Source organism: Lampetra planeri, chromosome 51, assembly GCF_965212315.1.
Source record: "Lampetra planeri chromosome 51, kcLamPlan1.2.h2, whole genome shotgun sequence".
In the NCBI taxonomy this organism is placed as follows: domain Eukaryota; kingdom Metazoa; phylum Chordata; class Hyperoartia; order Petromyzontiformes; family Petromyzontidae; genus Lampetra; species Lampetra planeri.
The window spans coordinates 7,838,622-7,863,295 of NC_136157.1; the positions used below are offsets into that span (position 1 = coordinate 7,838,622).

General features: G+C 49.0%; 1 protein-coding gene across 1 annotated transcript; it reads right to left on the minus strand.

Moving 5' to 3' along the window:
- Positions 1–365: 365 nt before the first annotated feature.
- On the minus strand, positions 366–24,315 carry LOC144734486 (serotransferrin-1-like). The gene is made up of 17 exons (XM_078616702.1): positions 24,197–24,315; positions 22,753–22,928; positions 20,359–20,461; positions 18,056–18,247; positions 16,043–16,208; positions 15,743–15,810; positions 13,833–14,008; positions 12,231–12,426; positions 10,949–11,079; positions 10,212–10,308; positions 9,066–9,104; positions 7,389–7,559; positions 7,028–7,190; positions 5,715–5,779; positions 4,990–5,174; positions 3,686–3,878; positions 366–1,799 (listed from the first exon to the last, which is right to left on the minus strand). The coding sequence occupies exons 1-17, from the start codon at positions 24,234–24,236 to the stop codon at positions 1,732–1,734; spliced, it is 2,229 nt and encodes a 742-aa protein (XP_078472828.1). The 5' UTR covers positions 24,237–24,315; the 3' UTR covers positions 366–1,731.
- Between the last annotated feature and the right edge of the window lie 359 nt (positions 24,316–24,674).

Here is a 24,674-nt window from a genome sequence, read left to right on the forward strand (position 1 = left end):
CAGTCACGAAAGCTTTAAATCGAAATTTGACTTGTTTAGCTTTGCTATATTGCACTTTCCCCTCCAATCCGTTGTTGTGCTGTTTGTTGTTGTGACGTTCTGACCCGTCCCTACTGGAGATCTGTAAAAAAAGAGCTTCATAGCTCATCGGATTTTTCCAGTCTAAATTAAGATTCCGAGTCTGTTAGGTCGGGCATATTCCATTTGCAGGTGACAGCAGGAAGTGTAATGCGGAGGGAGTACTGTACAGGACTCACCTCCTCACAACCCCTGGACAGGCCGAGTCCTGGTAGTCGTGACGTTCTGTGCTGTTTATACTTTTCAATAAAGAAACCGCACAAGCAAAAAAGCAATGCAGACAACAGTTTCGTCGAATGGATTTAATTTACATTGCTGTGTTAATAACCCTGCAGGATTACACACCAAGGATTAAGCGTTGCATGTAAGAGTTGAACGTTGTCCATTGACACCGGCTGTGTTACGTTGACCCCACAAAAGAAAAGTGATTTGCAAAATGAAGGGGAAATTGCACGTGAGGGTCAACTTGTTATCTCATGAAGTTGCTTCTTTAAAAAACAATGAATTTGCTTCATCTTAAATAGTTAACGTAAGGCACTCTCCGCCGTTACAGTTTCATGAATTGCGCAGACTGCAGTAGTGGGGTTCACCAATCATGCCTCCATGTCCGATGAGCTGCTGTCTATCCAATCTGATGAGGCTTCCCATCAAGCTTGACACGTGTGCTGTCTAGACTACAATCTTCAGTCGTACAACAAAGCGTGGTGCAGGCTGCTGCTGCTGCTGTGTGAACACAGCGTGTGGGGCGGCGGGGGCGGTGGGTGTACAGCAAAGACATTGAGCCTCCAATCACAAGCAGCTAAAAGTGTTGACTGTAAGAAGGTTGAATCAGCATGGGTCAGGATACAGCTCGGTCAGCAGAGTGAGAGGCATACAATCGTTATGCCACAATTCTTATCCCAGCCACAGTCCAGCTCGCCCTATCACGCTGTCTTTCGTTTCCCGATATATAGGCATCAGCATAATGAAGTGGAATTTGCATCGCTGGTGCAAGGCCTCCGTCAAATTGTTTAAAATTGCATCGGGAAAATTGGGATGTATTCATTATGGAATATGCATGCCAAACTTACACTGGTTGGGAATTATCAGTACAAAATAGCTAGCAGTGTCAATTACAATTCAACACGTAGGTTTTCACGACCAATATTATTCATCATAAAGGTTGTTGGGTTAGAGCATCTAAATATAAATGTGTTGTTAAATCACCACCACCACCCGACACAACCGATTAGTAAGGTTTGTCACAAGAAACGAAACCCACCAATGAGCTGTTACTTCAGCACCATCGGTGTGATGGCGAGTAAACCCACGACATTTACAAACGTACCAACTAGCTATTACTTCAGCACATCGGTATGATCTAACCCAAAAACCTTTACGAAAGTGCAAGTTCCACACATCTATCGTGGGAACACATCCTTGTAATGGGATGACCCATGTTTGTTTAGCGCAAAGTGACGCTAATTTTAAAAACCTTGGTATGGCACGATGGCCTGTGTCAACCTCTGGACAGGATTTGAACTTGGTAGATTGTGCGTACGGATCGAGCCCCCGTGACACAGCGAGAGGCACGCGAGGGAGCGCTGCGCGACACAGCGAGGGGGCGGCAGGGTACGGGAAGGAGGAAGGATGGGCGCTGTGCCTGGAGGCGGCTCAGTTCTGGAGGGAGTGGTACTTTCTGGGGAGTTGGCAGACGTCGAACTCGCACGCCTCTTGCAGATCTGTCGGGAGACATTTACCAGACCAGCAAAAACCCATGAGTTGGCATCAGCAACAAGGCCCGGGCTGTTCATATCGAGTGGTAAAGGGCAGGAAAATAACCCCATCACCTCACTCTAAGGGTCGCTCCCGCTCTCACAGTAGATGACATGCCAGGGCACTATCTCGAAACAATGAAGAGTCACGAGATGAAGAGAGGGTAATGTGGCGTGGACACGCGCCCGCCGGTCAACTGTGGAGTTTCGAATTTATATAAACCCGCACTTGTGGATTTACCATACAGATATGTGCCATCTGCTTCACAATAGGCGTGAAAGACAATGTGATGGCGTTCGTGAGAGTGTGCGATTTGTGTGCCGGCTTTAGGGTCCACATTTTACAGTTTAAAAAATGACCCGCAAATGAATAAATTTGGATTACACACAACAATCGTCACCCCAACCGGCCGACTGTTGTACCAGATCACTCTTGCAAATTAGGTCTCTTTGAGTTCTCATCTGATTAAACTAACTCAACTTGAAACTTGGTAGGAACTCTCCCTTAGCGCTGAGCTCGGTTAATTTAACTCTAAACCAAAAATGACGTTTGTTATCGTGCGTTCATTAGCCACACGACTTAGCCCAACAACTTCTCCTATGAGGGCGTGGTTTCCTATGGGGCCCTGGCTTCAACAGGAGTGGCTGGTACCTGGATTAACACCCTGCTTCTCAGCAGTGTTGGCTCAGAGCTCTGACATTGCCATTATGATGAATCCCGTGCGAGCTGCATGGGGGATCTTCATTGTTTTAACATTTGCGCCCCGCAGCAAAAAAGTTCCTGGGTTAAATTCCCGACTGTAGTGCATTTCCGCATGGAGTTTTACACGTAGGATTTCGCGACCAATATCATCCATAATAGAGGGTTTTTTTTGTTTTGTGTTAGATCGCGTAAATATATAAATGTGTCGTTAAAACCCGCCACCACCCGACACAGCCAATTAGGAAGGGTTGTCACGTAAACAGAACGTGCCAATTCGTCACTCGTAGAGCACACTGGTTATGTGTTGGAGAGCCAAGCCACAACATTTGCATGGAGTTTGTTCTCCCCCTGCTCTGCTTGGGGTTTCCCTCCAGGTTCTTCGGTTTCCTTCAAGAGCTAAACACACACACACACAATGTGCGGTATTCCCTCGTTATTGACGAACTTGCTGTCCGTGACTTTGGCTATCCGCGAATCGCATCTGGAACTCTACACGACAACTGCATCGAGAGAGAGAAAGTGACGAGTTAAAGTGATGAGAGATAAAGTGATGAAATGAGGTAAAAAAAATTCTAAACTATGATTTAATCTTTTTCGATTTAAAGCTTTCGTGACTACAGGGATTCATATTCTTGGTTCTTTCGGTAAAGTCACGTGGTTTTCACACCTGATGATGATTGCTTGTGTTGCAATCGAAACGTCGTGAGAATTTATTTTGTATTTTTATTATTTTATTATTTCCCTTCCTCGTGACTTTACCGAAAGAACCAAGAATATGATTTAATACTTTAATATTTACTTCATGTTTATTAAAACCAGTTTTTTCGTGCCATTATTGTCATGTATTTAATAGTTTACTGTATGTATTTATTTAAGGTAATTCATAAAAAAATATGAACATTATGATCCGCGAAGTTTGTTCTTCGCGAGCATCTTCAGAACGTATATCCCTCGCGAATAACGAGGGGAGACGCTGTAACTGGTATTGGTCAAATATTCCGATGCTGAAGAGCGACCTGCAAATTTCTCAATTGGAATTAAACGTCGCGAAAAACTCGGCAAAAACCCTCCTGAAAAAGACGAAACAATCGCAGCAACAATAACAAAAGTAATAATAATAAACCACAGCTGTCACCGCTGGTGCCCCGACCTGATTGAGCGCAGGCATTGAGGCCGTCCATGGTCTTGGCGTAGCCGGCCCCCAGGAAGTCTCTGTAGGAGTCGGCCTCCACCTTCACCAGGCACTTGGTGGAGTCCTTGAAGAGCAGGTCTTTGCCTTGGTAGCGCTCCGAGCTGAACAGACTGAATTTCTCTCTGTCCGTGCCACTGCGACCGTACTTCAGCTGCAGACGCACCGCAGGGACAGGTGCAATTAGGGCTCACGTTTGGTACTGCCATCGTTATTTTAATACCCGTCATATGTGCTGATCAACAATAACATAGTTATCAAACCAATTGAAAACTTTCATACGATCTGGAAACCAGCATAGGAACAACACACAGTCGATGGTGCGTTGGCACATGCCTTCCCTACTGCACTGACTGTAATGGCCAGTATGTGTGGGTGTGTATGAAAATGTTAATAAATGTGAGTGTGTTTGTCTTTGTGGGTAAGAAACGGTAGTGTAGTGGTTAGCACGCTGTGCTCTATATGAAGCTCTCTGCCATTTTGGCCACACTTATGCCCTCTCTTCTCTATGCTTGCGAAACGTGGACCCCTTTATAGGAACATCTGCGCCGTTTTGAAACATACAGGCTGGCCTGCCCACAATCCATCCTGAGTTTAACTGGACTGGATTTTGTGAGGAGCTCACAAATCCTCGAAACATCTGAACACAGTCCAATCAGTGAGCTCCTCCGGCAGGCAAGGCTGAATTGGCTGTATCACGTAGCCAGTATGCCCAGTCACTGCATGCCCAAGCATTCTTCTGTTTGGCCAGATAGAGGGAGATACATTTGGCACGGCACAAATTAGAGAAAAGATGGGCTGATGTGGTACAGGGAGATGTGGAGCTGATTGGACTTGCCTATGGTACGAGCAGTGTCAAGATCGGCCTCTATGGAGGACGCTCGTGAAGGATGCTACTGGGCAGTTGGAGGCAATCGCCCACCAACAACAATAGAGGGAGGAGGAGCGACGCTCACAACACAAGCGGAGCGACGGGTGGCTAAAACATAATAAGTTGACACAGTGGGGAGCACAGGTGGTGCATCTACCAGTCATCTCACACCACCTGGGTCTGTCCGGTGACCTACCAGCGAGCATTTCACACTTCACGTGATCGCCTCAAAGTGCACCTAGCCTGGCACAACTGCCAGGGTGACGTCGCCGCCCCTTCGTGGTGAACAGGCGGTTGTTGTTTATTGCGAGTGGCAGTGTGAATGGGTGAATGTGGTGTGTGTGCGTGAGCGAGAATGCTAAGGGTCACGTGTGAGTAGGCATTAGCGTGGCACCTGCGAATCCTTGAGGAATTCCTGCACGGTCGTCTTGAGGGCGGCGCGCGTCACGACAGCGTGGGACGGCGCCTGCGCCAGGTGGCACGTCTTGTAGGCAGAGACCGGGGCCCGTCTGCCGTCCGCACACAGCAGCTCGTAGTCGGACGAGCGCAAGTTCTTGGTCCACGCCTCCTTGCTGGCACCTGTGCCACACGCAAAGACAAACAACCATCAATTGAAACTAATCCTTTCGCTCGTGCGACATACATTGGATCGTCTACCACACATTCACCACTCGTGGATGCGTGGTCAAACCCTCGGTTCTTCCGTGGCGAACACCGGGACCCCCTCAGCCTTTCACTGCATGAACGGCAGTAGCCACCACAGATGTCAAAACTAGAAAAACTATATTAATTTGAACAGGTAAGGCCTACTGAGCTATATAGCTCTTTTCGGAAGCGACCGAACCACAAATGATAAATCAACAAAGTGGCTTATCATCATCACGTGGACATTTATAGCGGACAAATACTCTGAATGCACGTTGACTCTAAATGTGGAGCGAAAAAGCGAAGAAATTGGAGAAAAGTTCACGCGACCGCGAGGATTAAACATTTTAACTCCAAATATACAGCAGTCGTCAGGGTTGGGATCTAACCGACGACTTCCTGCATGTCAGGCAACTGAGTTAATATCTCGCCACCACGGCGCCCCAAAACTGATCCCTGGCCCTCGGAACTTACCGTCCGTGTTCTCAGAAACGGTCGTGTGTTTCGCAAAGGCGACGTCCCCAGTCTCCACCAAGCACCTGCAGACACACACAAGGACATGGGGACACGGAGACACAGGGAGATGGGGACACGGGGACACAGAAACACGGAGACATGGCTTTAGAAAATGAGGATGCAACGGGACACGAATACAGGTACACAAAAACATATTGATCCATACAACTCTACACATTCGTCAATAACACTGTGGCCTTGAAAGCAACAACACATAACAGGTCACATTCATGGCAATGGCTCTTCTTCATAGCATGTAAACAGAGAGGCCCGCGTGAGAGGGTGCGTGGTGCGACTTAGAGACTTCTTTACATTGTGGGGCCCGAAAGGAATAACACTAAGAAATGTTTTCTCATGACCAGTGTTTAAATTGGCACGTGAATAGTTACACAACAGTGGCTGTCCCTGGGAGCACAAAGTGGACACAACACCTGGTCTGCAAATGGGCAATCGCCAGCCGGTCGCGGGCGATGTTGATACGTCACGTTCATACGTGTCTCATCTCAATTCAGTCATTTGCCAGTACGTTTTCAAATATGGAAAATTTGGTCCACCGTGCTGCTCGGCGCACAATGGCCTACTCTTTCCGAACAACGTCACGGGATCAATAACGTCCACCGTGAATCAGACGGCGCACGTGAGTAATTCATGGTTAATACGCACACCGCAGTGTACGCACACCGCAGTGTACGCACACCGCAGTGTACGCACACCGCAGTGTACGCACACCGCAGTGTACGCACACCGCAGTGTACGCACACCGCAGTGTACGCACACCGCAGTGTACGCACACCGCAGTGTACGCACACCGCAGTGTACGCACACCGCAGTGTACGCACACCGCAGTGTACGCACACCGCAGTGTACGCACACCGCAGTGTACGCACACCGCAGTGTACGCACACCGCAGTGTACGCACACCGCAGTGTACGCACACCGCAGTATTAAACAGGGGCGGCCCGAAACACGCAGACATGGCACCTGCACCTCCCATTAGCACGGCCGGCCACGTGCGGTGCAAACGAAGTTCAACACACACACACAGACGTACTGCGTTCGTTTTTGGATGCAGTGCATTCCTGCGTTCAGCGGACGCACGTGTCCATGCCGAACGCCACACAACAAAGGGAGCCGGGCGGGGGGTGGGGGGAGTGGCACGGCACTATCGGGGGGGGGAAGGGGTGGAAGGGGTGGTTGATCAATCCTCAGCAATGGCCGCCTCGCCACGTTGTCGTGTCGGCGAGGCTCAACGCGCGCGCGGGAACCCTCACCGGAACGCGCCGCTGTATCCGAAGTATCGCTCGTGGCTGCTAAACTCGCACTTGTGCCTGCCGGAGCTCCCGACGGCCGCCGCCTCCTCCCCGATGCAGCGCTCGCACAGCGACGCCTCCTGCGAGCCCGGCGCGCAGCTCGGCCCGAACAGGCGCGCCGCACCTACGGGTTGGAGTCAGAATAGAGTCGTCCCTCGGTCAGCGTTCCTAATCCGTTCCACGAAAACGACCGATCTGCCGAATATAACTGTGAATTTTTTTTTTCTCAACTCCTCGAGTTGGCGCTCTCAACGACGCAAAATGGCCACGCGTTCAGCTCCTTTGTTGAGCTGGCCTCGTCTGGGACCTAAAGCAACAATACCCTTCTCAATGTTGCAGCTGTCGATCTTCCCGTCGGCGACGAGCTGCCCAATGGGGATGTTCCAGCCCGCCGTGCGGTTGATGCCCGTGTGGCAGACGCTCTTGCCCGACAGGTCCTTGAGGCTCATGTCCCGGTTCGTCTTCTTCACGATCGCCACCGCGTAGTACTTCCCTGTGAGGGGGGGGGGAGCAGGTGGCCTCGGTTTGAAACTCTGCCCTAGACTCGAATGCAGGATGATTTTGACCTCCCTCCGAACACCGACCCCGAGCGGTACCCTGGCTCCAGGGTAATCACGGTGGCGAGATGTTAACTAACTCGCCCGGTTTACAGGAGGTCGTGGGTTCGATTCCGATCCTGCCATCTGTTGTATATTTGGAGTTTGCGGTGTTTACCTCCCCGTGGTCACGCGGATGTGACTCCGGGTCCTCTGGTTTTTTCCTCCGAATTTATAATCAACATGCATTTAGAGTATTTGCTTGCTTTAAATATCCACATGATAAGCCACTTCACTGACCTATCATTTGTGTCCAGGTGGCTTCTGGAATAAAGCTACATAGCTCAGTGGGCCTTACCTGGTAAAATTAAAAGAGTTTAGTTTTAGTTTAATTGGCAAGTAATGACTAGGCTCAGCTGTGCTTAGCTTTCAAAATATGCAAGGTCGGGCACATTTAGGTTGATTTGAGTTTCGTTAAATTCCCTTTCGAGGTGGCTGTGAGGCTCAGAGGTGAAATCACTGAGATCCTGGGTTCAAATCTGGCTTTCAGTCACCGGCGATTAAACTGGGTTCTCAAGTGTGGTGGGCTGATAGTCTCAGCCCAGTCATCATCAGCATCAGTCAGGTAAATCTACCATCTCTGATGGTCCTGGGATCTCGCAATCCATCCAACGACCATTCACGAGCTGATTTCATTGCTTCATCTCGGCAACTAAAATATATCGGTTTGACTGTCATCGTGCATGCATGGAAAAGTGAAACCCCAACTGTGTTAAGGATGAATCAGCTACTTGAAAGAACATGGGGCGCACTGTTTCTGGGTGGTTTTCAAAAAGGATTCTACATTTTGTGCCATGAAGCCAATAAAATGATTTGAATACATTTGGGAAAAAAAAGTTAAACTATGAAACTTTTTTCAGACCTTTGTGAGAACTTTGCTCCACTCAACGCGCCTTTGGTTGACCTATGGGTACTCCAGCACCCTTCCCATGGGCGTTGAGGAGGTGCTCCTACCCCGGACCGCCTTCTGGCTCGTCAGAAAGCGGTCCAGGAAGATGTGCGGACTCCACACGTGGCTTTTCTCCACGTGCTCCGGTTTCCTCCCACGAGTAAACAGCTCATTAATCGGCCGATAACACCTTCAAATGTAGAGGACCGCAGAGCTTGGCCAATTGTGGGCGCCGGCTCACCGCGTCGCTGCTGCTGGCTTCCCTCTTTATCCGTGTTTCCTGCTCGTGCCTCCGAGTCATCCTCTCTCTCTCTCTACGAGAGCGAGCGAACGCTGTGCGGTGGCGACGGCGTGCTACAAGTTGATATAACATCTGCGAAAAAGAGCTTTATAGCTCGGTGGATTCCTCCAGTATAAATACACATTCTGATTCTGACTCATTATTATTGTGAAACTTCACAATCCTGCTGCCTGAGCAGGTTTCGGTCGCTCGCCGGTGCCGCGGTCGTCTTACCGGTGGCAACGCCTGTGGCTTGCCCGCTGCACACTTTGTCTGTCGGCAAGAGACAAGAGCGAGGAAGGCAACGATTATTGATAAGACACGGTTCTTTTTGAAGCGCAAACGCGGAAACAAGAATGTAACTCTGACATCAGCGACTACGCCCTCGATCTTCTACGTTGGGGCACGGCGCAGGCCCCCAACACCGTGCCGCCAAACTGAAAGCCGTCGCCTCTCCTGCCGTCAACACCCCGCAGGCCCTGCGCACACCTGGCTCCCACTGGTGGGGAGGTGGGGGCCGTTTTGCCATAATCCACGACACACGCCTCGTCATTAAGTGTCGTCCACCGTCAACTCGTCTCTCCGCGCTCACTCTGTCCCGCCCGCCAGATGGTAACGCGAACATTATTCCGAGTTCTCGGGCCTTCCAGACCTCCTCCTCCTCCGCAGGGAATGCTGCTTCATCGTCGCCAGGTGATTCGCGCTGGCAAACCTCCTCTCCGCCTAAATTCTAAGCGATGCTCAACCGTGGACCAACCCGCGTGGCGAGTATGGGCCCAAAGTACGTTTTCAACGCAAATCGCTCGTAGGCATCCGGGCACCATGTTAAAGATCCACCCGTTGGAAAATCACCCATCGCTCCCGCAACTCGCGCAAACTGTGTAACTGTGTTTGTGAAATATAGTCTATTTGTGATTGCTACATAGATGATTCCTACGTAGATTCCAACTCAATAATATGCAGGTCGTTGGTTAAATTTGGATAATGATGCCGTCACACAGTGGCCCACTCCTTAAAATGACGTCACAGGACCTTTACTGTGAACCAGTAGTTCGCCCGCAGTATTAACCAGGGTGGTCGCTGGATATGAGCCGTGAACCTCTGTAGCAAGCGGTGACGAGATGTTAACTACCTCGCCTCGTGTACAGGAGAACAGCTCCTGTAAATGTCCACGCGATAAGCCACTTGATTGAGCTATCATTTGAGGCCAGGTCGCTTCTGAAAAAAAGCCATGTGGCTCAAGTGGAACTTACCTGGTAAAATAAAAAAATAAAAGTCTAGTTTTAGTTTAGAACGCTCTTCTGCAAGGCCACGTCACTGCCCATCACAAGGCAGTTGGCGGGGGGGTGCTGTGTGGTGGCGCACGTGTGCGGTGCGTACCGTCATCGTAGTACTCCGCCATGACGGGAATGAGTCCGCACTTCCCGGCAAGGTACACCTGCCCCCCGTCGAGACTCATGACGTCCGCCTCGCCGTTCTGCCGCGAGACAGGAGGGGTCCGTCACTCAACGCGCAGTCGGATTTCGCGGCCCGGTCTGGCCAAATTTGTGTCGAAGAAAACCCTCCGCTACCCAACACCGCCGGACAAATGTAATGTCTCCCTCTGCAAGGGCGTTTTACTTTCCAGTGAGTCAAGGAACAACTCTCACAGGCAAATGTAGCGATGAGATACAACTCTTCGCTTGACACTGCACCAAGCAACATCAGGACAAGATCCAGGAAGTCAGAATGACGATTATGACTCTGACGTCTATGCTCCCCGCCTTCACCAACCCGCACTGAATGCGCGGTGAAGTGTGGCCAATTCAAAATCAAAGCACCCCTTCGTTTTCTTGGTTCTTTTGGTAAAGTCACGTAGAAGGGAAAGAAAATAATAAAAATATAAAATAATAAAATACAATTCTCTCGACGTTTCGGCCACAACGCAAGCAGAGAATTGTATTTTGTTATGTTTTATTTTGATTATTTTTTTTATTTCCTTTCTACGTGACTTTACCGAAAGAACCAAGAAGATGAATCCCTGCAGTCACGAAAGCTTTAAATCGAAATTCACTACAATAATAATAGCAAATAATAATAACAATAAGGGAATTGCGTTTTGGTGACTCAAGGCTCACCTTGATCATCCAGATGCACTTCTCCATGGAGTGCGTGCCCAGGCAGCGCAGCTCGCGCTTGTGAAGGTCCCAGGCATCGCACTTGTTCTTCTCGCCGTCGCTGATGCAACACCAGCGCAGGGGGTTCTTCCCTACAAGACAAAGATCCCCCGTGTAGCCTTAACAGACTGTTGGGGCAAGTGCTGTGAGCGAGCACCTACGATGGCAGGCACGGCACACGAGGAGGTGGGTGGCCAACACCACGCACGGCCGTTTTTGTCTCCCTAGTTGAGATCTTTACATACCAGGCACTCATTTGAGGCTGAGTCGACCTAGGGGAGGCCCATGACCAGTTCTGATAATCGTCACTGGTGTTGGCCGTGAGCGGAAATCGAACTCGGGTCGCCGAGTTCGTAGCGCAGCGTAGCGCTAACCGCGACACTACAATTATAGAGCTTTTTTGGGTTAGATCGCGTAAATATAAATGTGTCGTTAAGCCCGCCACCACCCCCCGTGCCCTTATACATCTCAACGTTCATCCTACAAAGTCCCATCACAAGGGGGAAACACAAACAAATTGACAACAACAACAATGTGTTGCCCGTATTGAAACGGCTGTACGCCGTATGGACCTGAAAACTAAATGTCCCTGTACAAGAATACCGGCAAACCGTGTGGGTTGACAGGTATGTTCCTGGTTCCAATCCATTGGAATGAACTCCCATTCCACATCAACACTGGCAACTTCACTAAACCATTTTCCGTTCGTCCCTTGAGACTCATCTCGTTTCATTAGCATATCCCCCCACTGATTCCTGTCCTCATCCATAAAACCTTAACCATCCTTCCCCTCCCCAACAGTCAAATCCCATCTCTTTTCACCATCAGCCAATACTCCTAATGTACCATTTTTTACTCTTGTAAAGCGCTTTGAGTTGTGCGCCTTTTGGCGTCAACTGGTCCAACCCATGTGAGACTAGGCTCTAAGGAAAGCTGTCTCGGGTGTGGACCAATCAACTTCAAGGACAGTGCATACATTATCAGAGTTATGTTTTTTGTTTGCATTATGACTGCAGGTATTGTTGTCTATGCAAACATGACTCCTTATGAAAAAAAGGTGTCAGTTTTGTTGCCAGATAGAAGGGTAAAAAACCAATTATCAAGATGAGGGCCATTACTGAGAACATAAGCGACGAAATGAACGGGCGGACATATGCGCCTCCTTCCCATTGGCCGTCCCTCCACGTGGACCGTAGCGTAGATGCGCAGGGCGTCGTTGCGAGAGCGGGCGCCGCCCGTGTACCCTTTCTGCGGGCGCTGGAGAGGCTGGCGAGCGCGCTGGTGTACTCGGAGCCCAGGTAGCTGCGGTGGTTGAAGAGCGCCGGCAGGCGGAAGAGCGACTGCGTCGAGTCCTTGAAGAGGAGGTTCTTGCCGCCATACGAGGAAGAGCTGAAAAGCTCAAACTTGCTTTTTTGAGTCCCGTTCACTCCAAAGTAGTTCTGGCAGCAGAAGCAGCAGCAGCAATAGCAGCAGAGGTGGAATGCGAACATATTTTCCAGTGACGACAAGTCTCGAATCCCACTCACAAGCTGCTTCATTGGCCAGAATTGTATCAAAACATTGGCACCGTGAGGGCCGGCGTTAGGGCCGTCGCCGAGAACACCGTGCTCATTGGAAAAGGCGGGACACTCGGGCGAAATCTCCTCCTGAGCAGCAGCCGCACAGACCGGACAGCCCAGCCAGCGAGCAACCGCACGGGGATGGGCCCAGTCAAGGTTTTGGCCTTTTGACAATAAACTGATTAAAAAACAACATATCAATCGTTCGCGTCGTTGTGGAGAATATGAGCAACGGCATAATCGCACAGTGTGCCTGCTTTGCACCTCCGATTAGCGCGGTTCGCTATGTATGGTGCGAAAGAAAGTTCAACATACATATAATACGTGCTTCATACATCCGTCTCTCCACGTGTGGAGGCGTTTCGTCACGGAAGAGTTCTTTTCGTGGAGTTTTCATCTTATGGAGGTCGCATAATAACGTGCTTCCGGAAGGCCGTGCATACAATTTCTTGACGCACAATTAAATAACCCGATGCGCATCATCACCAGAACTCTGAATCCGACACCAATCCCCTGACTCCCTGGGAAGTTTACAACGTTTTCTTGCCAACGACAACCACCTACCCACCATCAACCCAAGACCTCGGAAATACACCTCGCCATCGACTCAAGTTCCGATCCCCCTTCTGGAATCTCACCCAGATCTGGAAGAACGACGGTGAAGAGAATGGAACAACACGGACGTTTAGATCGTACACCTAATTCGAGTCCCAAACATCACGCCTCCTGGCTTTGACATTCCCCAAAGACACTGACGATGTAACCATCATCCACATCAGAAGATGAACAGGCTAATGCGCACATCTCCTTTATGAATGGAAAATTAAAGACAAGCCACAGTCGCGCGATTGTGAGCATCCAACCCAAACTATGGACCATGTAGTAAACCCATGTGGTCTCCGCTTCGTTGTATGTATGTTGAACCTGTTTCGCACTGTACGTTGCCAACCATGATAATTGTCGGTGCGGGGGATGGACAACAAACTAAACACAAAAATAAGTTCTAAAGAAATTAGTTTTTCAAGTTGGATATAAAAGTGCATAGCTCCAGTGGCTTCCTAATATCAGAAGAAAGAGAGTCCCAGACGATCTTTGTTCGATGTTTAAATGGTAGAAATATCAAAACTACGCAAACTCTCTCTGCCGAAGCGCTCTCATCCATCATGTCCAGCAGACTTCGTCATTGGCACTTAGCTCCTGGTCACATTGCTGCTGGCCATCACGCGCAAGCGCTGCAGAATAACGTGGGTGAGAGGGGGGAGGAGGGGAGAGGTTTGGAGTCCCACCTCTGCCTCGTTGAGCAGACCCAGGATGGCGCTGCGCTTGCGCTGGTCGATGTCGTCGCTGCTTCGCGCCACCACGGCGTGCGCGGCCACAAACGCGATGTGGCAGCGGCGGTAGTCGGAGACCGGAGCACGGCCGCCGTTCCCGCACAGCAGCTCGTAGCCAGCACGCTCAGCTTCTGCGCGTTGACAATTGTTAATACTCCCGTCGACGGCACGGGAACGCACACAGCCCTCGATAATCACAGTCCACTGCCAGCACAGTCGTATGGACGTACGTGTATGTTGAACTCCTTTCGCAGCGTACGTAGCGAACCATGCCAAATCGGAGGTGCGAAACTTCTGGATTGTTCGTAATTGAATTGTGGGTAATGCTACACAATGGCGGCTGTGCACGTGGCCTGTAAGCCAGCACCGCGGAGGTAGTGAGGGCCGGCGCATCGCACAAATGTTGCGAAACGCCCTTTCCGTGGACATCGGGGATATGCCATTCCCTCTCTTCAAGAGTGAACGAATACTGTGCAGCGAGTTGAATGTATTATTGTTATTCTTACGAACTGACCAAATCCGTACTGTTTAGACCCTCTGCCACCCGACACAGCCAAACAATTCAAATTGTCACGCAATATACACGCGTTCTGGTGCCACAGTGGTGAGATGTTAACTGCCTTTCCTGGTATATAGGAGATCGTGGGTTCAATCCCAATGCCTGTATATTTGGAGTTTGCATGTTTTCCCTGTGATCGTGAGTTTAGACTTTTTGGCTGCTATAAATGTCCACGTGATAAGCCAATTCGCTGAGCTATCATTTGTGACCAGGTCGCTTCTGAAAAAGAGCTACATAGCTCAGTGGGCCTCACTTGGTAATTTTTTTTTTGTTAAGTTCAGTTTAACATGCGATGGAACAATAATAATTATTATTGTTTCAACTCCCACTGGTAAGTCGATGAACAATTCTCATAACAAAATTAGCAATGAGATATATATTAAGCTTTCCTATCGCTAATGTAATAATCATCTGCCATCATCATGATCACTATTTGCCACCTGTATTACTTTCAACACCACCACCACCACATCATCATCATCGCCGCCACTACCGTTCTTTTATACATCAATTATGAAGTTCGTACCCATTGTGAACCTTGAGTTTGATGATTTACATCACATATTGTGACACACACCGCATTTCATCAGATTTTCATCACATTTTCATCACATGTTCGTCACATGTTCCGGGCGGCTGGGTGGTGCAGGAGTAACGCTTCTGCCTCGCGGCAACAAGTGTCTGGGTTTGATTGGCAAGCCGGGAGTTTTCTGCGTGGCGTCTTACGTCTCCGCCCCCCCCCCCATTCACCATGGGTTTCCTCCAGACTCCCCGGTGTGCTCCCATCAGTAAGCACGTGTGCTATGTGTTGGCTAAACGGCGGAATTCTGAAAAGTGACCTGGAAAATTATTCAAATGAGGTCTGCACACCGCAGCAGCAACATTGGCCACCCTCTCCTGTGATACGATTTTGACCGGACTCTCCTGACATGGAGATTAGACACAGCGCGGCTTTTGTGGGTAAACAAATGCAGTTCTATCCTTGCGTTTGGCAACATCTCAACGAGGTTCCTAAAGCGCCTTTACCAGACAGTGGAATCTGCCGGTGGAGCGAGCATCCAGAGTCAGCGAGGACGATCGAGAAGGGGGTCGTGGCCTCGTGTTGAGCTATAAGGGGGAGATGCGCGGGAGACTCGGGGCTGTTGCAGTGGGGGTCACCGCCGGATGTCAAGTGAACGTGTCTTCAATAAAGTGCCATCTCAAGAGAAGTGTGTCATGGTCGTCATTACAAATATATATAAAACAAGCGCAGTCTTCATAACAACAGCAAATAATAACGATACAAGCGTGAGCAGTCTGCACGCACCCGTGGTGTCTTCGTTGACGGTCACGTGCTTCACAAACGCCACGTCCCCTGCGTCCTCCTTCAAACACCTGCGCAGACACGAGAGAGTGAGCACGCGCGCGCGGGGTTCAACGCACGTCCATGCGTTCGCACGAGCGGCGGGTCGCGTTCACCTCCCTTGCCGGCCCGTGGACTGTCAGGCATGGCTTCAGACACTGCTCGCTCGGAGCGGCTGATAACAACCAGGGCGACCGGCTGGATTCGAGCCGTGCCCCTCTGCGACGAGCAGTTGGCCGGGCGGCGTGACGTGCGAAGCCTCGCCTGAACGCGCCGCCGTAGTCGTAGTAGGGCTCCGCGGCGTTCTTCACACACTTGTTGTCGCCCTTGCCGATGCACAGCCCGCAGAGCTTCGCCTTGGAGGCCTTGTCAAGGAAGGGCAGCTCCTTGCTGCCCGGGGCGCAGCTCGACGAGAAGAAGTTGCTCACGGCTGCGGGTCAGGGTCGGGGTCGGGCAGGGAACAGCAGGAAGGATGTGAACATTGCGACGAAGGGAGGACTGCGGAGAGTGCGGGGTGAGACGTTTTTTTTAAACGTTATTTTGTTTAAACTCTGCGACTACTCAACAAGAGACCGGGATGAGTCTCGTTGGCAAGAATGACCTGGATCAGCGTGGTGACAAAATGAAAGCAACAACAACAAAAAGACGTCCCGTGCTAAGCGATGGAGAGACAGGGAGTTTCACGCGGTGAGGTCCCCGTGATCGTGAGGTCATCAATCCCAGCCAGCAGAGCTACTGCCCCTCTTCAAATCCTCGGTCCTGTGCCTCAATTCAAAATGCGACTGAAACATTTTGTTTTGGGTTATATTCATTTCGCAAACCCCGTTCGTCATCATCGACACGAGTGAGCGACACGCCGGAGCTGCCCCAGTGGCTTGTGTGGGTAGCATCACGTGGCGGGTGATGCAAACGGAGTCTGGTGACCGATGATATCAAAACATGTGATTCGACAACCAAACTACGTCGAATAACTAAATCTAAATAAATATTCAATGACATAGTGGAACGGTTTACAGGACGGTATGAAAATGCTAACGTCATTTGTGCGAAAGGCAAACAAAACCCTGATTGCTTCATCCCAGACAACACACAGTGATAACTCTACAGCACTTGTTTAGAGAGCTCTGAGTCAACATGAAGGACATCATCTCATCCTGTCTGTCGAAACCAGTGGGAGGCTCACAGCCCCAGAGCTATTAATCATTTAACTCTGTCCAAATATTTGAAGCTGGGCTTAGCAGAATACATCTGCCGAGTCATCATCTTCATCAAGAGCCTCTGCAATATCAGCAATTCCTCGTGAGGAATGTCTGACAATGTCTGATGGTCCACGTGCAATTGTGATATTGGGCGCCTTGGTGGCAAGATGTTAATTACCTCGCCTGGTATGCAGGAGGTCGTGGGTTTGATCCAGACCCCAACTGGCTGTTGTATATTTGAAGTTTGTGTCTGTCTCTCTCCCCGTGGTCGCATGGATTTTTATCCGGGTCCTCCAGTTGGTCTTTCCACATTTAGAATCACGCGTTTAGAGTTTTTGGCTGCTATAAATGTGCACGTAATAGGCCACTTCGTTGAGCTATCATTTGTGACAGCCAGGTTGCTTCTGAAAAAGAGCTATTCAGCTCAGTGGGCCTTACCTGGTAAAATAAATATAAATATTTATAGCTGTTCTACAATGCAATACGTTCCATATGAGTATTACTATTCTGCTTGATAACCTAGAAAAGCCTTACCAAGTCTCAATAACTTTTCAGAGGTGGGTCATGCCAAGGGGCGATGTTTGCTGTTGTTGTGTAATCCCAGTTGAGTCATTTACAGGTCACAGTCGACCATTGGGGGTGTGTGGCCAATACCAATGACTGTGGGAGTGTTTATTTTAGATAGTGGTGGAAACTAAAAAAACCCGGAGGAATCCCATGCAGAACGGGGGGGGGGGGGGGGGGTGGGGAGATCACCCGGACAGAAAAGTGTCCCGAGTTGGGAATAAAACCCAGGATCTTCTTGCAGTGAGGTGCAAGTGGTTACCACTGTGCCACACTGCCGCCCTGGGATGTCAGCCCAAAAGGAGAGATATCATTTGGAGGAGGGCGACTCCCATGGAGATGGACCCATGAGATGAGCTCAAATGTCACGGCAGGACCAAGAGAGATTGTGGCAGCATGAGGAAGCCTTCATCCAGGAGTGAATCGGCAGAAGATGGGGACTCGTAACCACCCGTTAAGCGTTTGTGTCGAACTCCCGACAGACCGTTCCGCGTGGACACGCCGGGGGCGGCACCTTTCTCGACGGAGCCCGAGCTGGGCCCGTCCCACGTGAGGATGCCTTTCTCCAGGAGCTTCCCGATCGGCAGGTTCCAGCCGGCCGACTTGCCCACGCCCGTGTGGCACGACTTCTTGCCTTCCAGGTTCCTAAGGTCCGACACGCGGCCCGCCTTGACCACCGCCACCGCGTAGTAGCACGCACCCTGGGCTGGAGGATACGGCGGAGGAAGAGGGGAGTAAAGGAAAACCCTACAAATAAAGTCATATACACGCGGCTTATGGGCTTATCATGTGCTAACCTCCCACCGCTCGTGGATCTGCTCCCACGCGTTCACGGCCGAGGGGCATTGGCCCCTTCTTCCACCCGTCCCTGTCTCCCGACCTCTTTGCAAGTTTCCCTCTTCATTTTAGACTCGTTGAGAAGGGGGCTCACCTGGTCTCGAACTCCCATTCCCTCCCTGTAAGCTTGTGGCTTAGGTGCTCAATACCTGCTTGGGCTAAAAGGGGCGGGGGGAGGGGGGGTAAAGCGTGCGTAGTTCAATTAGATCAGAATACCAGAATCAGAATCTTTGTTTGTATTGGAGGAATCTTATGAGCTTTGAAGCTCTTTTTCACGGATGTCCAGTAGATCCAGTCGGTGGTGGATCCCAGTTGGGGGGGGGGGGTGAATATCTTATTCACCAGGGGCATGGTTACCCACACCTCCCATTAGCACGGTTGGCTACAATCAGTGCGAAAGAAGTTCAACATACCATTGGAACCTCATTTGCGAAAAGAAAAAATATGATAATTGTTTTTTTACCCTTTTATCTGGCAACAAAACTGACACCTTTTTGCACCCCATGCAAACATGACTCCTTGCCATAATGTTCATCGGAGTACCTGATAGCCACCAATTAGAATGTTTATACATTAATTAATAATAATAATAATAGAGCCCCACATTGATTCACTAGTGTTCGTGACGTCAATGTGTTATTTGGGTCAACTTTCTCGACACAAATGTGATGTCGGTTTTCCGTATCAGGACACGAATCGAGACCCAACTCGGCCGCAGGTCATGAGTTGTGTAGCTCTGAGCGAAAAGAAGTCACCGATTGGCAATGGAACGTGTCTTTTTTTGCTTGTTGAACTATCATCAGCACGTCTGTGTACTATCGCCATTGAACCGAGAGACAAAAGATAAGCACAGGAATTTGGGAGAAAATAAAAATCGGACATCGAACTATTAAGAAGTAACTCAAAGTGATGATGTATTGCATAGTTTTGCATGAAACTGTGACCCATGGCTTATAGAGAGAGTCGTGGTCTATAAACATATGGTACTTCACCAGCATTGGCCCGAGCAAGCCTGCATCTGCTGATGACATCGGAATCAGAGTCTTTATTTAGAGTGCAGGGGGAATCCGATGAGCTAGGAGGCTCTTTTTCACAGAGATGCTGAATGTTGACACCACGCCAGGAGTTTCTGCCAATGCTGCTGATGCGATGCACTCGCAAGAAGGTCGTGTGGCCACGGGATTGTGTAAAAAATAAAAAGTCCCAATCTTTTCCGTGAAGACACAGATTTGGGAAGGAGGTGTTATTTATTTTACGAAGAAAAGTGGGCCTACTGGAATGGGATTACAGATCATGAGGGATGTTGATGGCTTGGGAGGTATTTATCCAGCAGTGGAGAATGGCTGATGATGACAATGATGGTCAACTCCGTGGCAAAGTAAATACATTTCTGTAAAATAAAATAGCTTCACCTCTTAATCCCCAGTTGCCACTGCAAATGTAGAAAGCCAACATGTATAAATTCTCAGGTCATTCTTGTAAGGTAAGCCACCCAGGAATGTATTGCGATCTGGTGCTCCCACAATGCACCAAAGTGATGCAACGATGCAGTGAGTATACTCGCTGCGTGAGGCTCTAAGGACACAATGCGGTCTTGGGATTTTCACTGCGATTGTGGAGACAATACATCGTGACGTCTCACATAAAGCTCAAGGCTGATGGTGATGACAGATACAAGTGAGGTAGCAGTGCATGCCATCATCATCATCAGATAAAACAAAACGTCATATCTCATTGATAAATTTGGTAGTGAGGATTGTTCTTCAACTCATTGGTGAGCTGAATCAATAATAATTGGCGTGTTAAATGCTTGTACACGTGACAATTTCATTTGGTTGGCTGTCTCGGGCAGTGAAATATGGTCTTCAGGACACAAATAGTGTCAGATCATTACGCGACCTAACTCGAACATGAATCATTAAGGATTAGCATGACAATTGCAACAATGATGACGACGATGATGATGATTGCAGCTCTTACCGGGCCCGTAGTCCTCGCCTGCAAGTGGCCTGAGGTTGTAGGGGGCTTCTCCGGCCTTGTAAATGTCTCCTCCGTCCAGGGTGACTGCATCAGCGCGGAGCGACTACGGGGACAGGCGTCACAAGAGCAGCCATGCATCTCCGCTGGTCAGCTTCGAGTCTCATCTCCAGTGACGCACACAGAGCGTCTAGCAACGGCAGCTTGTCCACGAGCATGATGACCACGGTTGTTGCACAATGTTTTTTTTCTTTTCATTACCAGCAACCGCTTTAAAAATAAATTGGTGACCGGTTTTGCCGCAATGCACAGAAATGTCTAGAAAAATAAACATTCCTACCTTTGTAGCTGAGGGAACCTAAGGGAGCTGCCACAGTGGTGTGATACTTTAGCAAAATAGGAAGTTGCCTCCTGCCTTCACGCGAACGCACACGCTATAGAAGTGCAATCGTTCATATATTTAACTTCACAATCCAGAGGTCGCCAGTTCCAGTGCAGCGAATTTTTTAGGCCGCAGTGTGGTTTGTACGTCCGCGCTTGCCAATCGGTGCATTCGTTATTCATATGCCACTGGAAATGATTCCTGGTTCCTGGAACCGATACTCGATTCTGAAAATGGTTACAGGTTTATTGGGCATCATTTAACAACCCTGATGACTGCACTTCTCGCATTACTACCACCACCATTGCTGATCCACCACTGCCAGCACCACCATCCATCACAGTGTCATCATCATTACCAGCATCACCAGCACTTGCATAACCAGTAGGAGTGTAACTCATTTGTTTGCATTCTTCATAATTGCTTTGCGGGTTTGGCCACGTAATTAACTGGCAAATGTCGTGTCGTGAACACCCTCCACCATCCTACGCAGCCAAACGGGTTAAATTGTGATGTGTACACGCATGTAATTGACCAGTCATTTCTGTCAGCTCACCGGTGAGTTGGAAACAATTCTTAACCAGATTCAGCAGCAGTTAGATACGCGACGTTGAAACTATGTCAAGCATCTTCGGGAGAGATTCAGAAAGTGAGAATCAAATCCAGAAACTCTGAATTATGCATTTGTACCTTAAAAATATAATATTAATAATATTGGCTGCGAAAAACCCCACGTGTTAAGTTAACAACATGACTTGAAGCTGCAATACGGTCACCAGGCAAATTGGAATCTGTCAATCAGGGCAGCAGTGGCGCTCTGGTTGGCAATGTGAACCTCGTGACCTTATTTTGATTCCTGCCTAAGGCTAACATCAGTCCAGGGTCACAGTCCCAACCTCCCTCGTCAATCGGTGCTGAGCAGCACGGCCAAGTAGAGTTGAACAGCCCTCACGGGGATGCAGCATGGGCGTGCCTTCGTCCATGAGCGGATGGCCAAGGAGCTGTCTGTACATGAGTCTTTTAATCAATTTGTATTTGTTATCCTCACACTACTTCTGATTTTTGAGCTATACGCGGAATGACTCAACAGGCATTTCTCAATAAATCAAGAGCCGCTCTGTATGATTATCCTCCCACGCTCCCGCGAGGCGTGATGGCTCACAAACGTTTTGATTTTCAATAGAATCAAAATCATTTTATTTCAGGTCGTCTGTGACCAAAAACTCTTGAACCTAATGTTGTCCAAATTGGTGAGGGATCGCGTATCCAGAGCCACAACAAAAGGGCCATATTCAAACTAAACTATTTAAACTAAATTATTTTTATTTTACCAGGTGAGCTGCTATACAGCTCATTTTCAGAAGCGACCTGGCCGCGAATGATTGCTGAAATGAATGATTTATCACGTGGACATTTATAGCAGCCAAATAGTCTAAACACGTGATGTTGATTCTCAATATGGTGGAAAAAACTGGAGGACCCAGAGAAAAATCCACGCAACCACGGGGAGAACATGCAAACTTCAAATATATAAGCGTCAGGGTAGGGATCGAACCCACGACCTCCTGTATACCAGGCGAGGGAGTTCACATCTCACCACAGTGGCAACTTATTTTCTCCCTGACGCTATGAATGACGAAAAAACGCCCCCATTTGCGCTCTAAGTTAAAGTGCCGATGAACACATTCGTGAAGCTGCGCGTGATTGTTTAGTACCTTTGGTATTCACGGCATTATTAGAGCACAAGGCGATTGCGAAGGTGCAGTCGGGGGGCGATGTTGCTTTTGTGTAATCCCAATGGAATAATTTTCGAATTATTTTCAAATTAGGCAAGTTAGGGTCATGCCACCGGCACACAACGGACGCCTCTTTTGGAACGAGACCACGGGATTAGCATCCGTCTCGAGGCAGATTTGTGCAGAGTATTTTACGGGTAATACACACTGAAGCATATAGCTCTTCGGATTGGCATAACCCTTTGCAAGAAGGCACTACAACTGTGCTAAATCACCGACCTTGATCGTCTCGTAGCATTCGTTGGGGCTGTCGCGCTGGACACACAGCAGCGAGAACTGGCTCTTGAGGTCTCCAAGCGCCTTCGCTAGATCCATACACTTCTTCTTTTCCTTGTCGGACGTGACGCACCAGCGCACCTCGTTCGGGTTCACCACCAGGGCCTGGGTCATCCACCCTGCAGAGGTGGGCACGGCCACAGTGGCGGGTAAGGTCAGACTGAGACCAACGCCAGGAAAACTAATGCACATTGGTTAACATGGAGAAAACGGAATGCACATTGGTTAACATGGAGAAAACGGAATGCCCATTGGCTAACATGGAGAAAACGGAATGCCCATTGGCTAACATGGAGAAAACGGAATGCCCATTGGCTAACATGGAGAAAACGGAATGCCCATTGGCTAACATGGAGAAAACGGAATGCCCATTGGCTAACATGGAGAAAACGGAATGCCCTTTAGCTAACATGGAGAAAACGGAATGCCCATTGGTTAACATGGAGAAAACGGAATTCTAATTGGGGCCAACAGTAAGTCTAGTCAATGCAAGGCTGTGATGCAGATTCGACATTACGATGCCAAGGCAACCACTGTTCTCAAAAGTTACCTTCAGAAAGAGGTGCAGCATGACCAGCTGGTGGTGCTCAGTGTGTTGAGACTTTATGTGAGTTGTGCAATATTCATTCAGGAACCTTAACACGTGCTCTGCAAAATCCATGTTTAAGTCTTCTGTTTAGTATCGCTTCCTCGCACACCATGGAACTTTCTTTGCCAAATAGCCGGGAAACTGACGAAACTGGGGTTATCCGTGCAAGACATTAATTACATCTAAACTCATGTCAGCTTTTGACTCGGTGATGCTTTCCGAGTTGAACAAGCTCAATAATAATAATGGTAATAATGTTATAGACAATAGAGCAACGTAGAAGTTAGGAAACTCAAGCCTTGACGAGCGGAGTGTGAATGCATGAATACTTTTTTTGGGTGAGATCGCGTCAATATAAACGTGTCGTTAAATCCGCCACCACCCGACACAGCCAATTAGTAAGGTTTGTCACGATAACAGAACATTAATTCTAGATTTGCAGTTTTCGTGACTGCAAGGATCTATACTTTTATTTCGGTAAAATCACGTAAGTAATTTTTTTTTATGAAAACAACTAACTTGTGTTGTGCCCGGAACGTCGTGATTTCATTTAGTTGCTTTCATTTTAATTTATTTCGTTTTTTTACCTACGTGACTTTACCGAAAAAAACAAAAAGTATAAACAGAACGTGCCAAACATTTATATTTACACGATCTAACACCCCAAAAAAACCTGTATTACGGATGAAATTGCTCGCGAAAGCCCCCTGCGTGTTAAACTGCGTGTAAATTATGCCCTTGGGTGATTCACGGCCACAGAGCGAGTTGCAGTGAGGCAAGGGCATCGCTGCGACCTACCGCACGCCGCCACGGTGACCAGCCACACGGAGAGCTTCATGGTGAGGCAAGGGGGCAGCAGCCGGGGTCCTCTGGGGGCGCAGAGGAGGGAGACTGGATGGCTATGGCCAGGTCGCTGGCTTAAATAGGGCCCCAAAAACACTTGCTCCCCAATCAGCGACAGCAACCACGCTCACTGCCCCCCCCCGCACTCGTGCACACATTCCTCCCTCCTGCCAGAAAATTCCACTTCATTGCAACTGTGTACTGACCACTGTTGACTTGCAAATATTGGTCGAGTTAATCTACTGCGATTAAAGGATTACAATTAAGAGGAAACTTGTAGCTATTTTACAGGAAACCCACCAAAAAGAACTGGCTGCTTTGTTCAGCCACGTTAGCGTGGGTGTCAGCGATGCTCTGTGAGAATATACATCGGTTCTAGATTTGGTGATCTGTGCCTCGGATACGTGGATTTTTGTGCCATTTTTTGTTATTC

Excerpts from the sequence above, each read along its gene's own strand:
- LOC144734486 (XM_078616702.1), bottom strand. The coding sequence starts at position 24,236 with ATGAAGCTCTCCGTGTGGCTGGTCACCGTGGCGGCGTGCG. Across the intron at positions 14,009-15,742 it reads CGTCAACGAAGACACCACGG|AAGCTGAGCGTGCTGGCTAC; the intron begins GTGCGTGCAGAC and ends GTCAACGCGCAG. Across the intron at positions 7,191-7,388 it reads CAGCTGCAACATTGAGAAGG|GTGCGGCGCGCCTGTTCGGG; the intron begins GTATTGTTGCTT and ends TCCAACCCGTAG.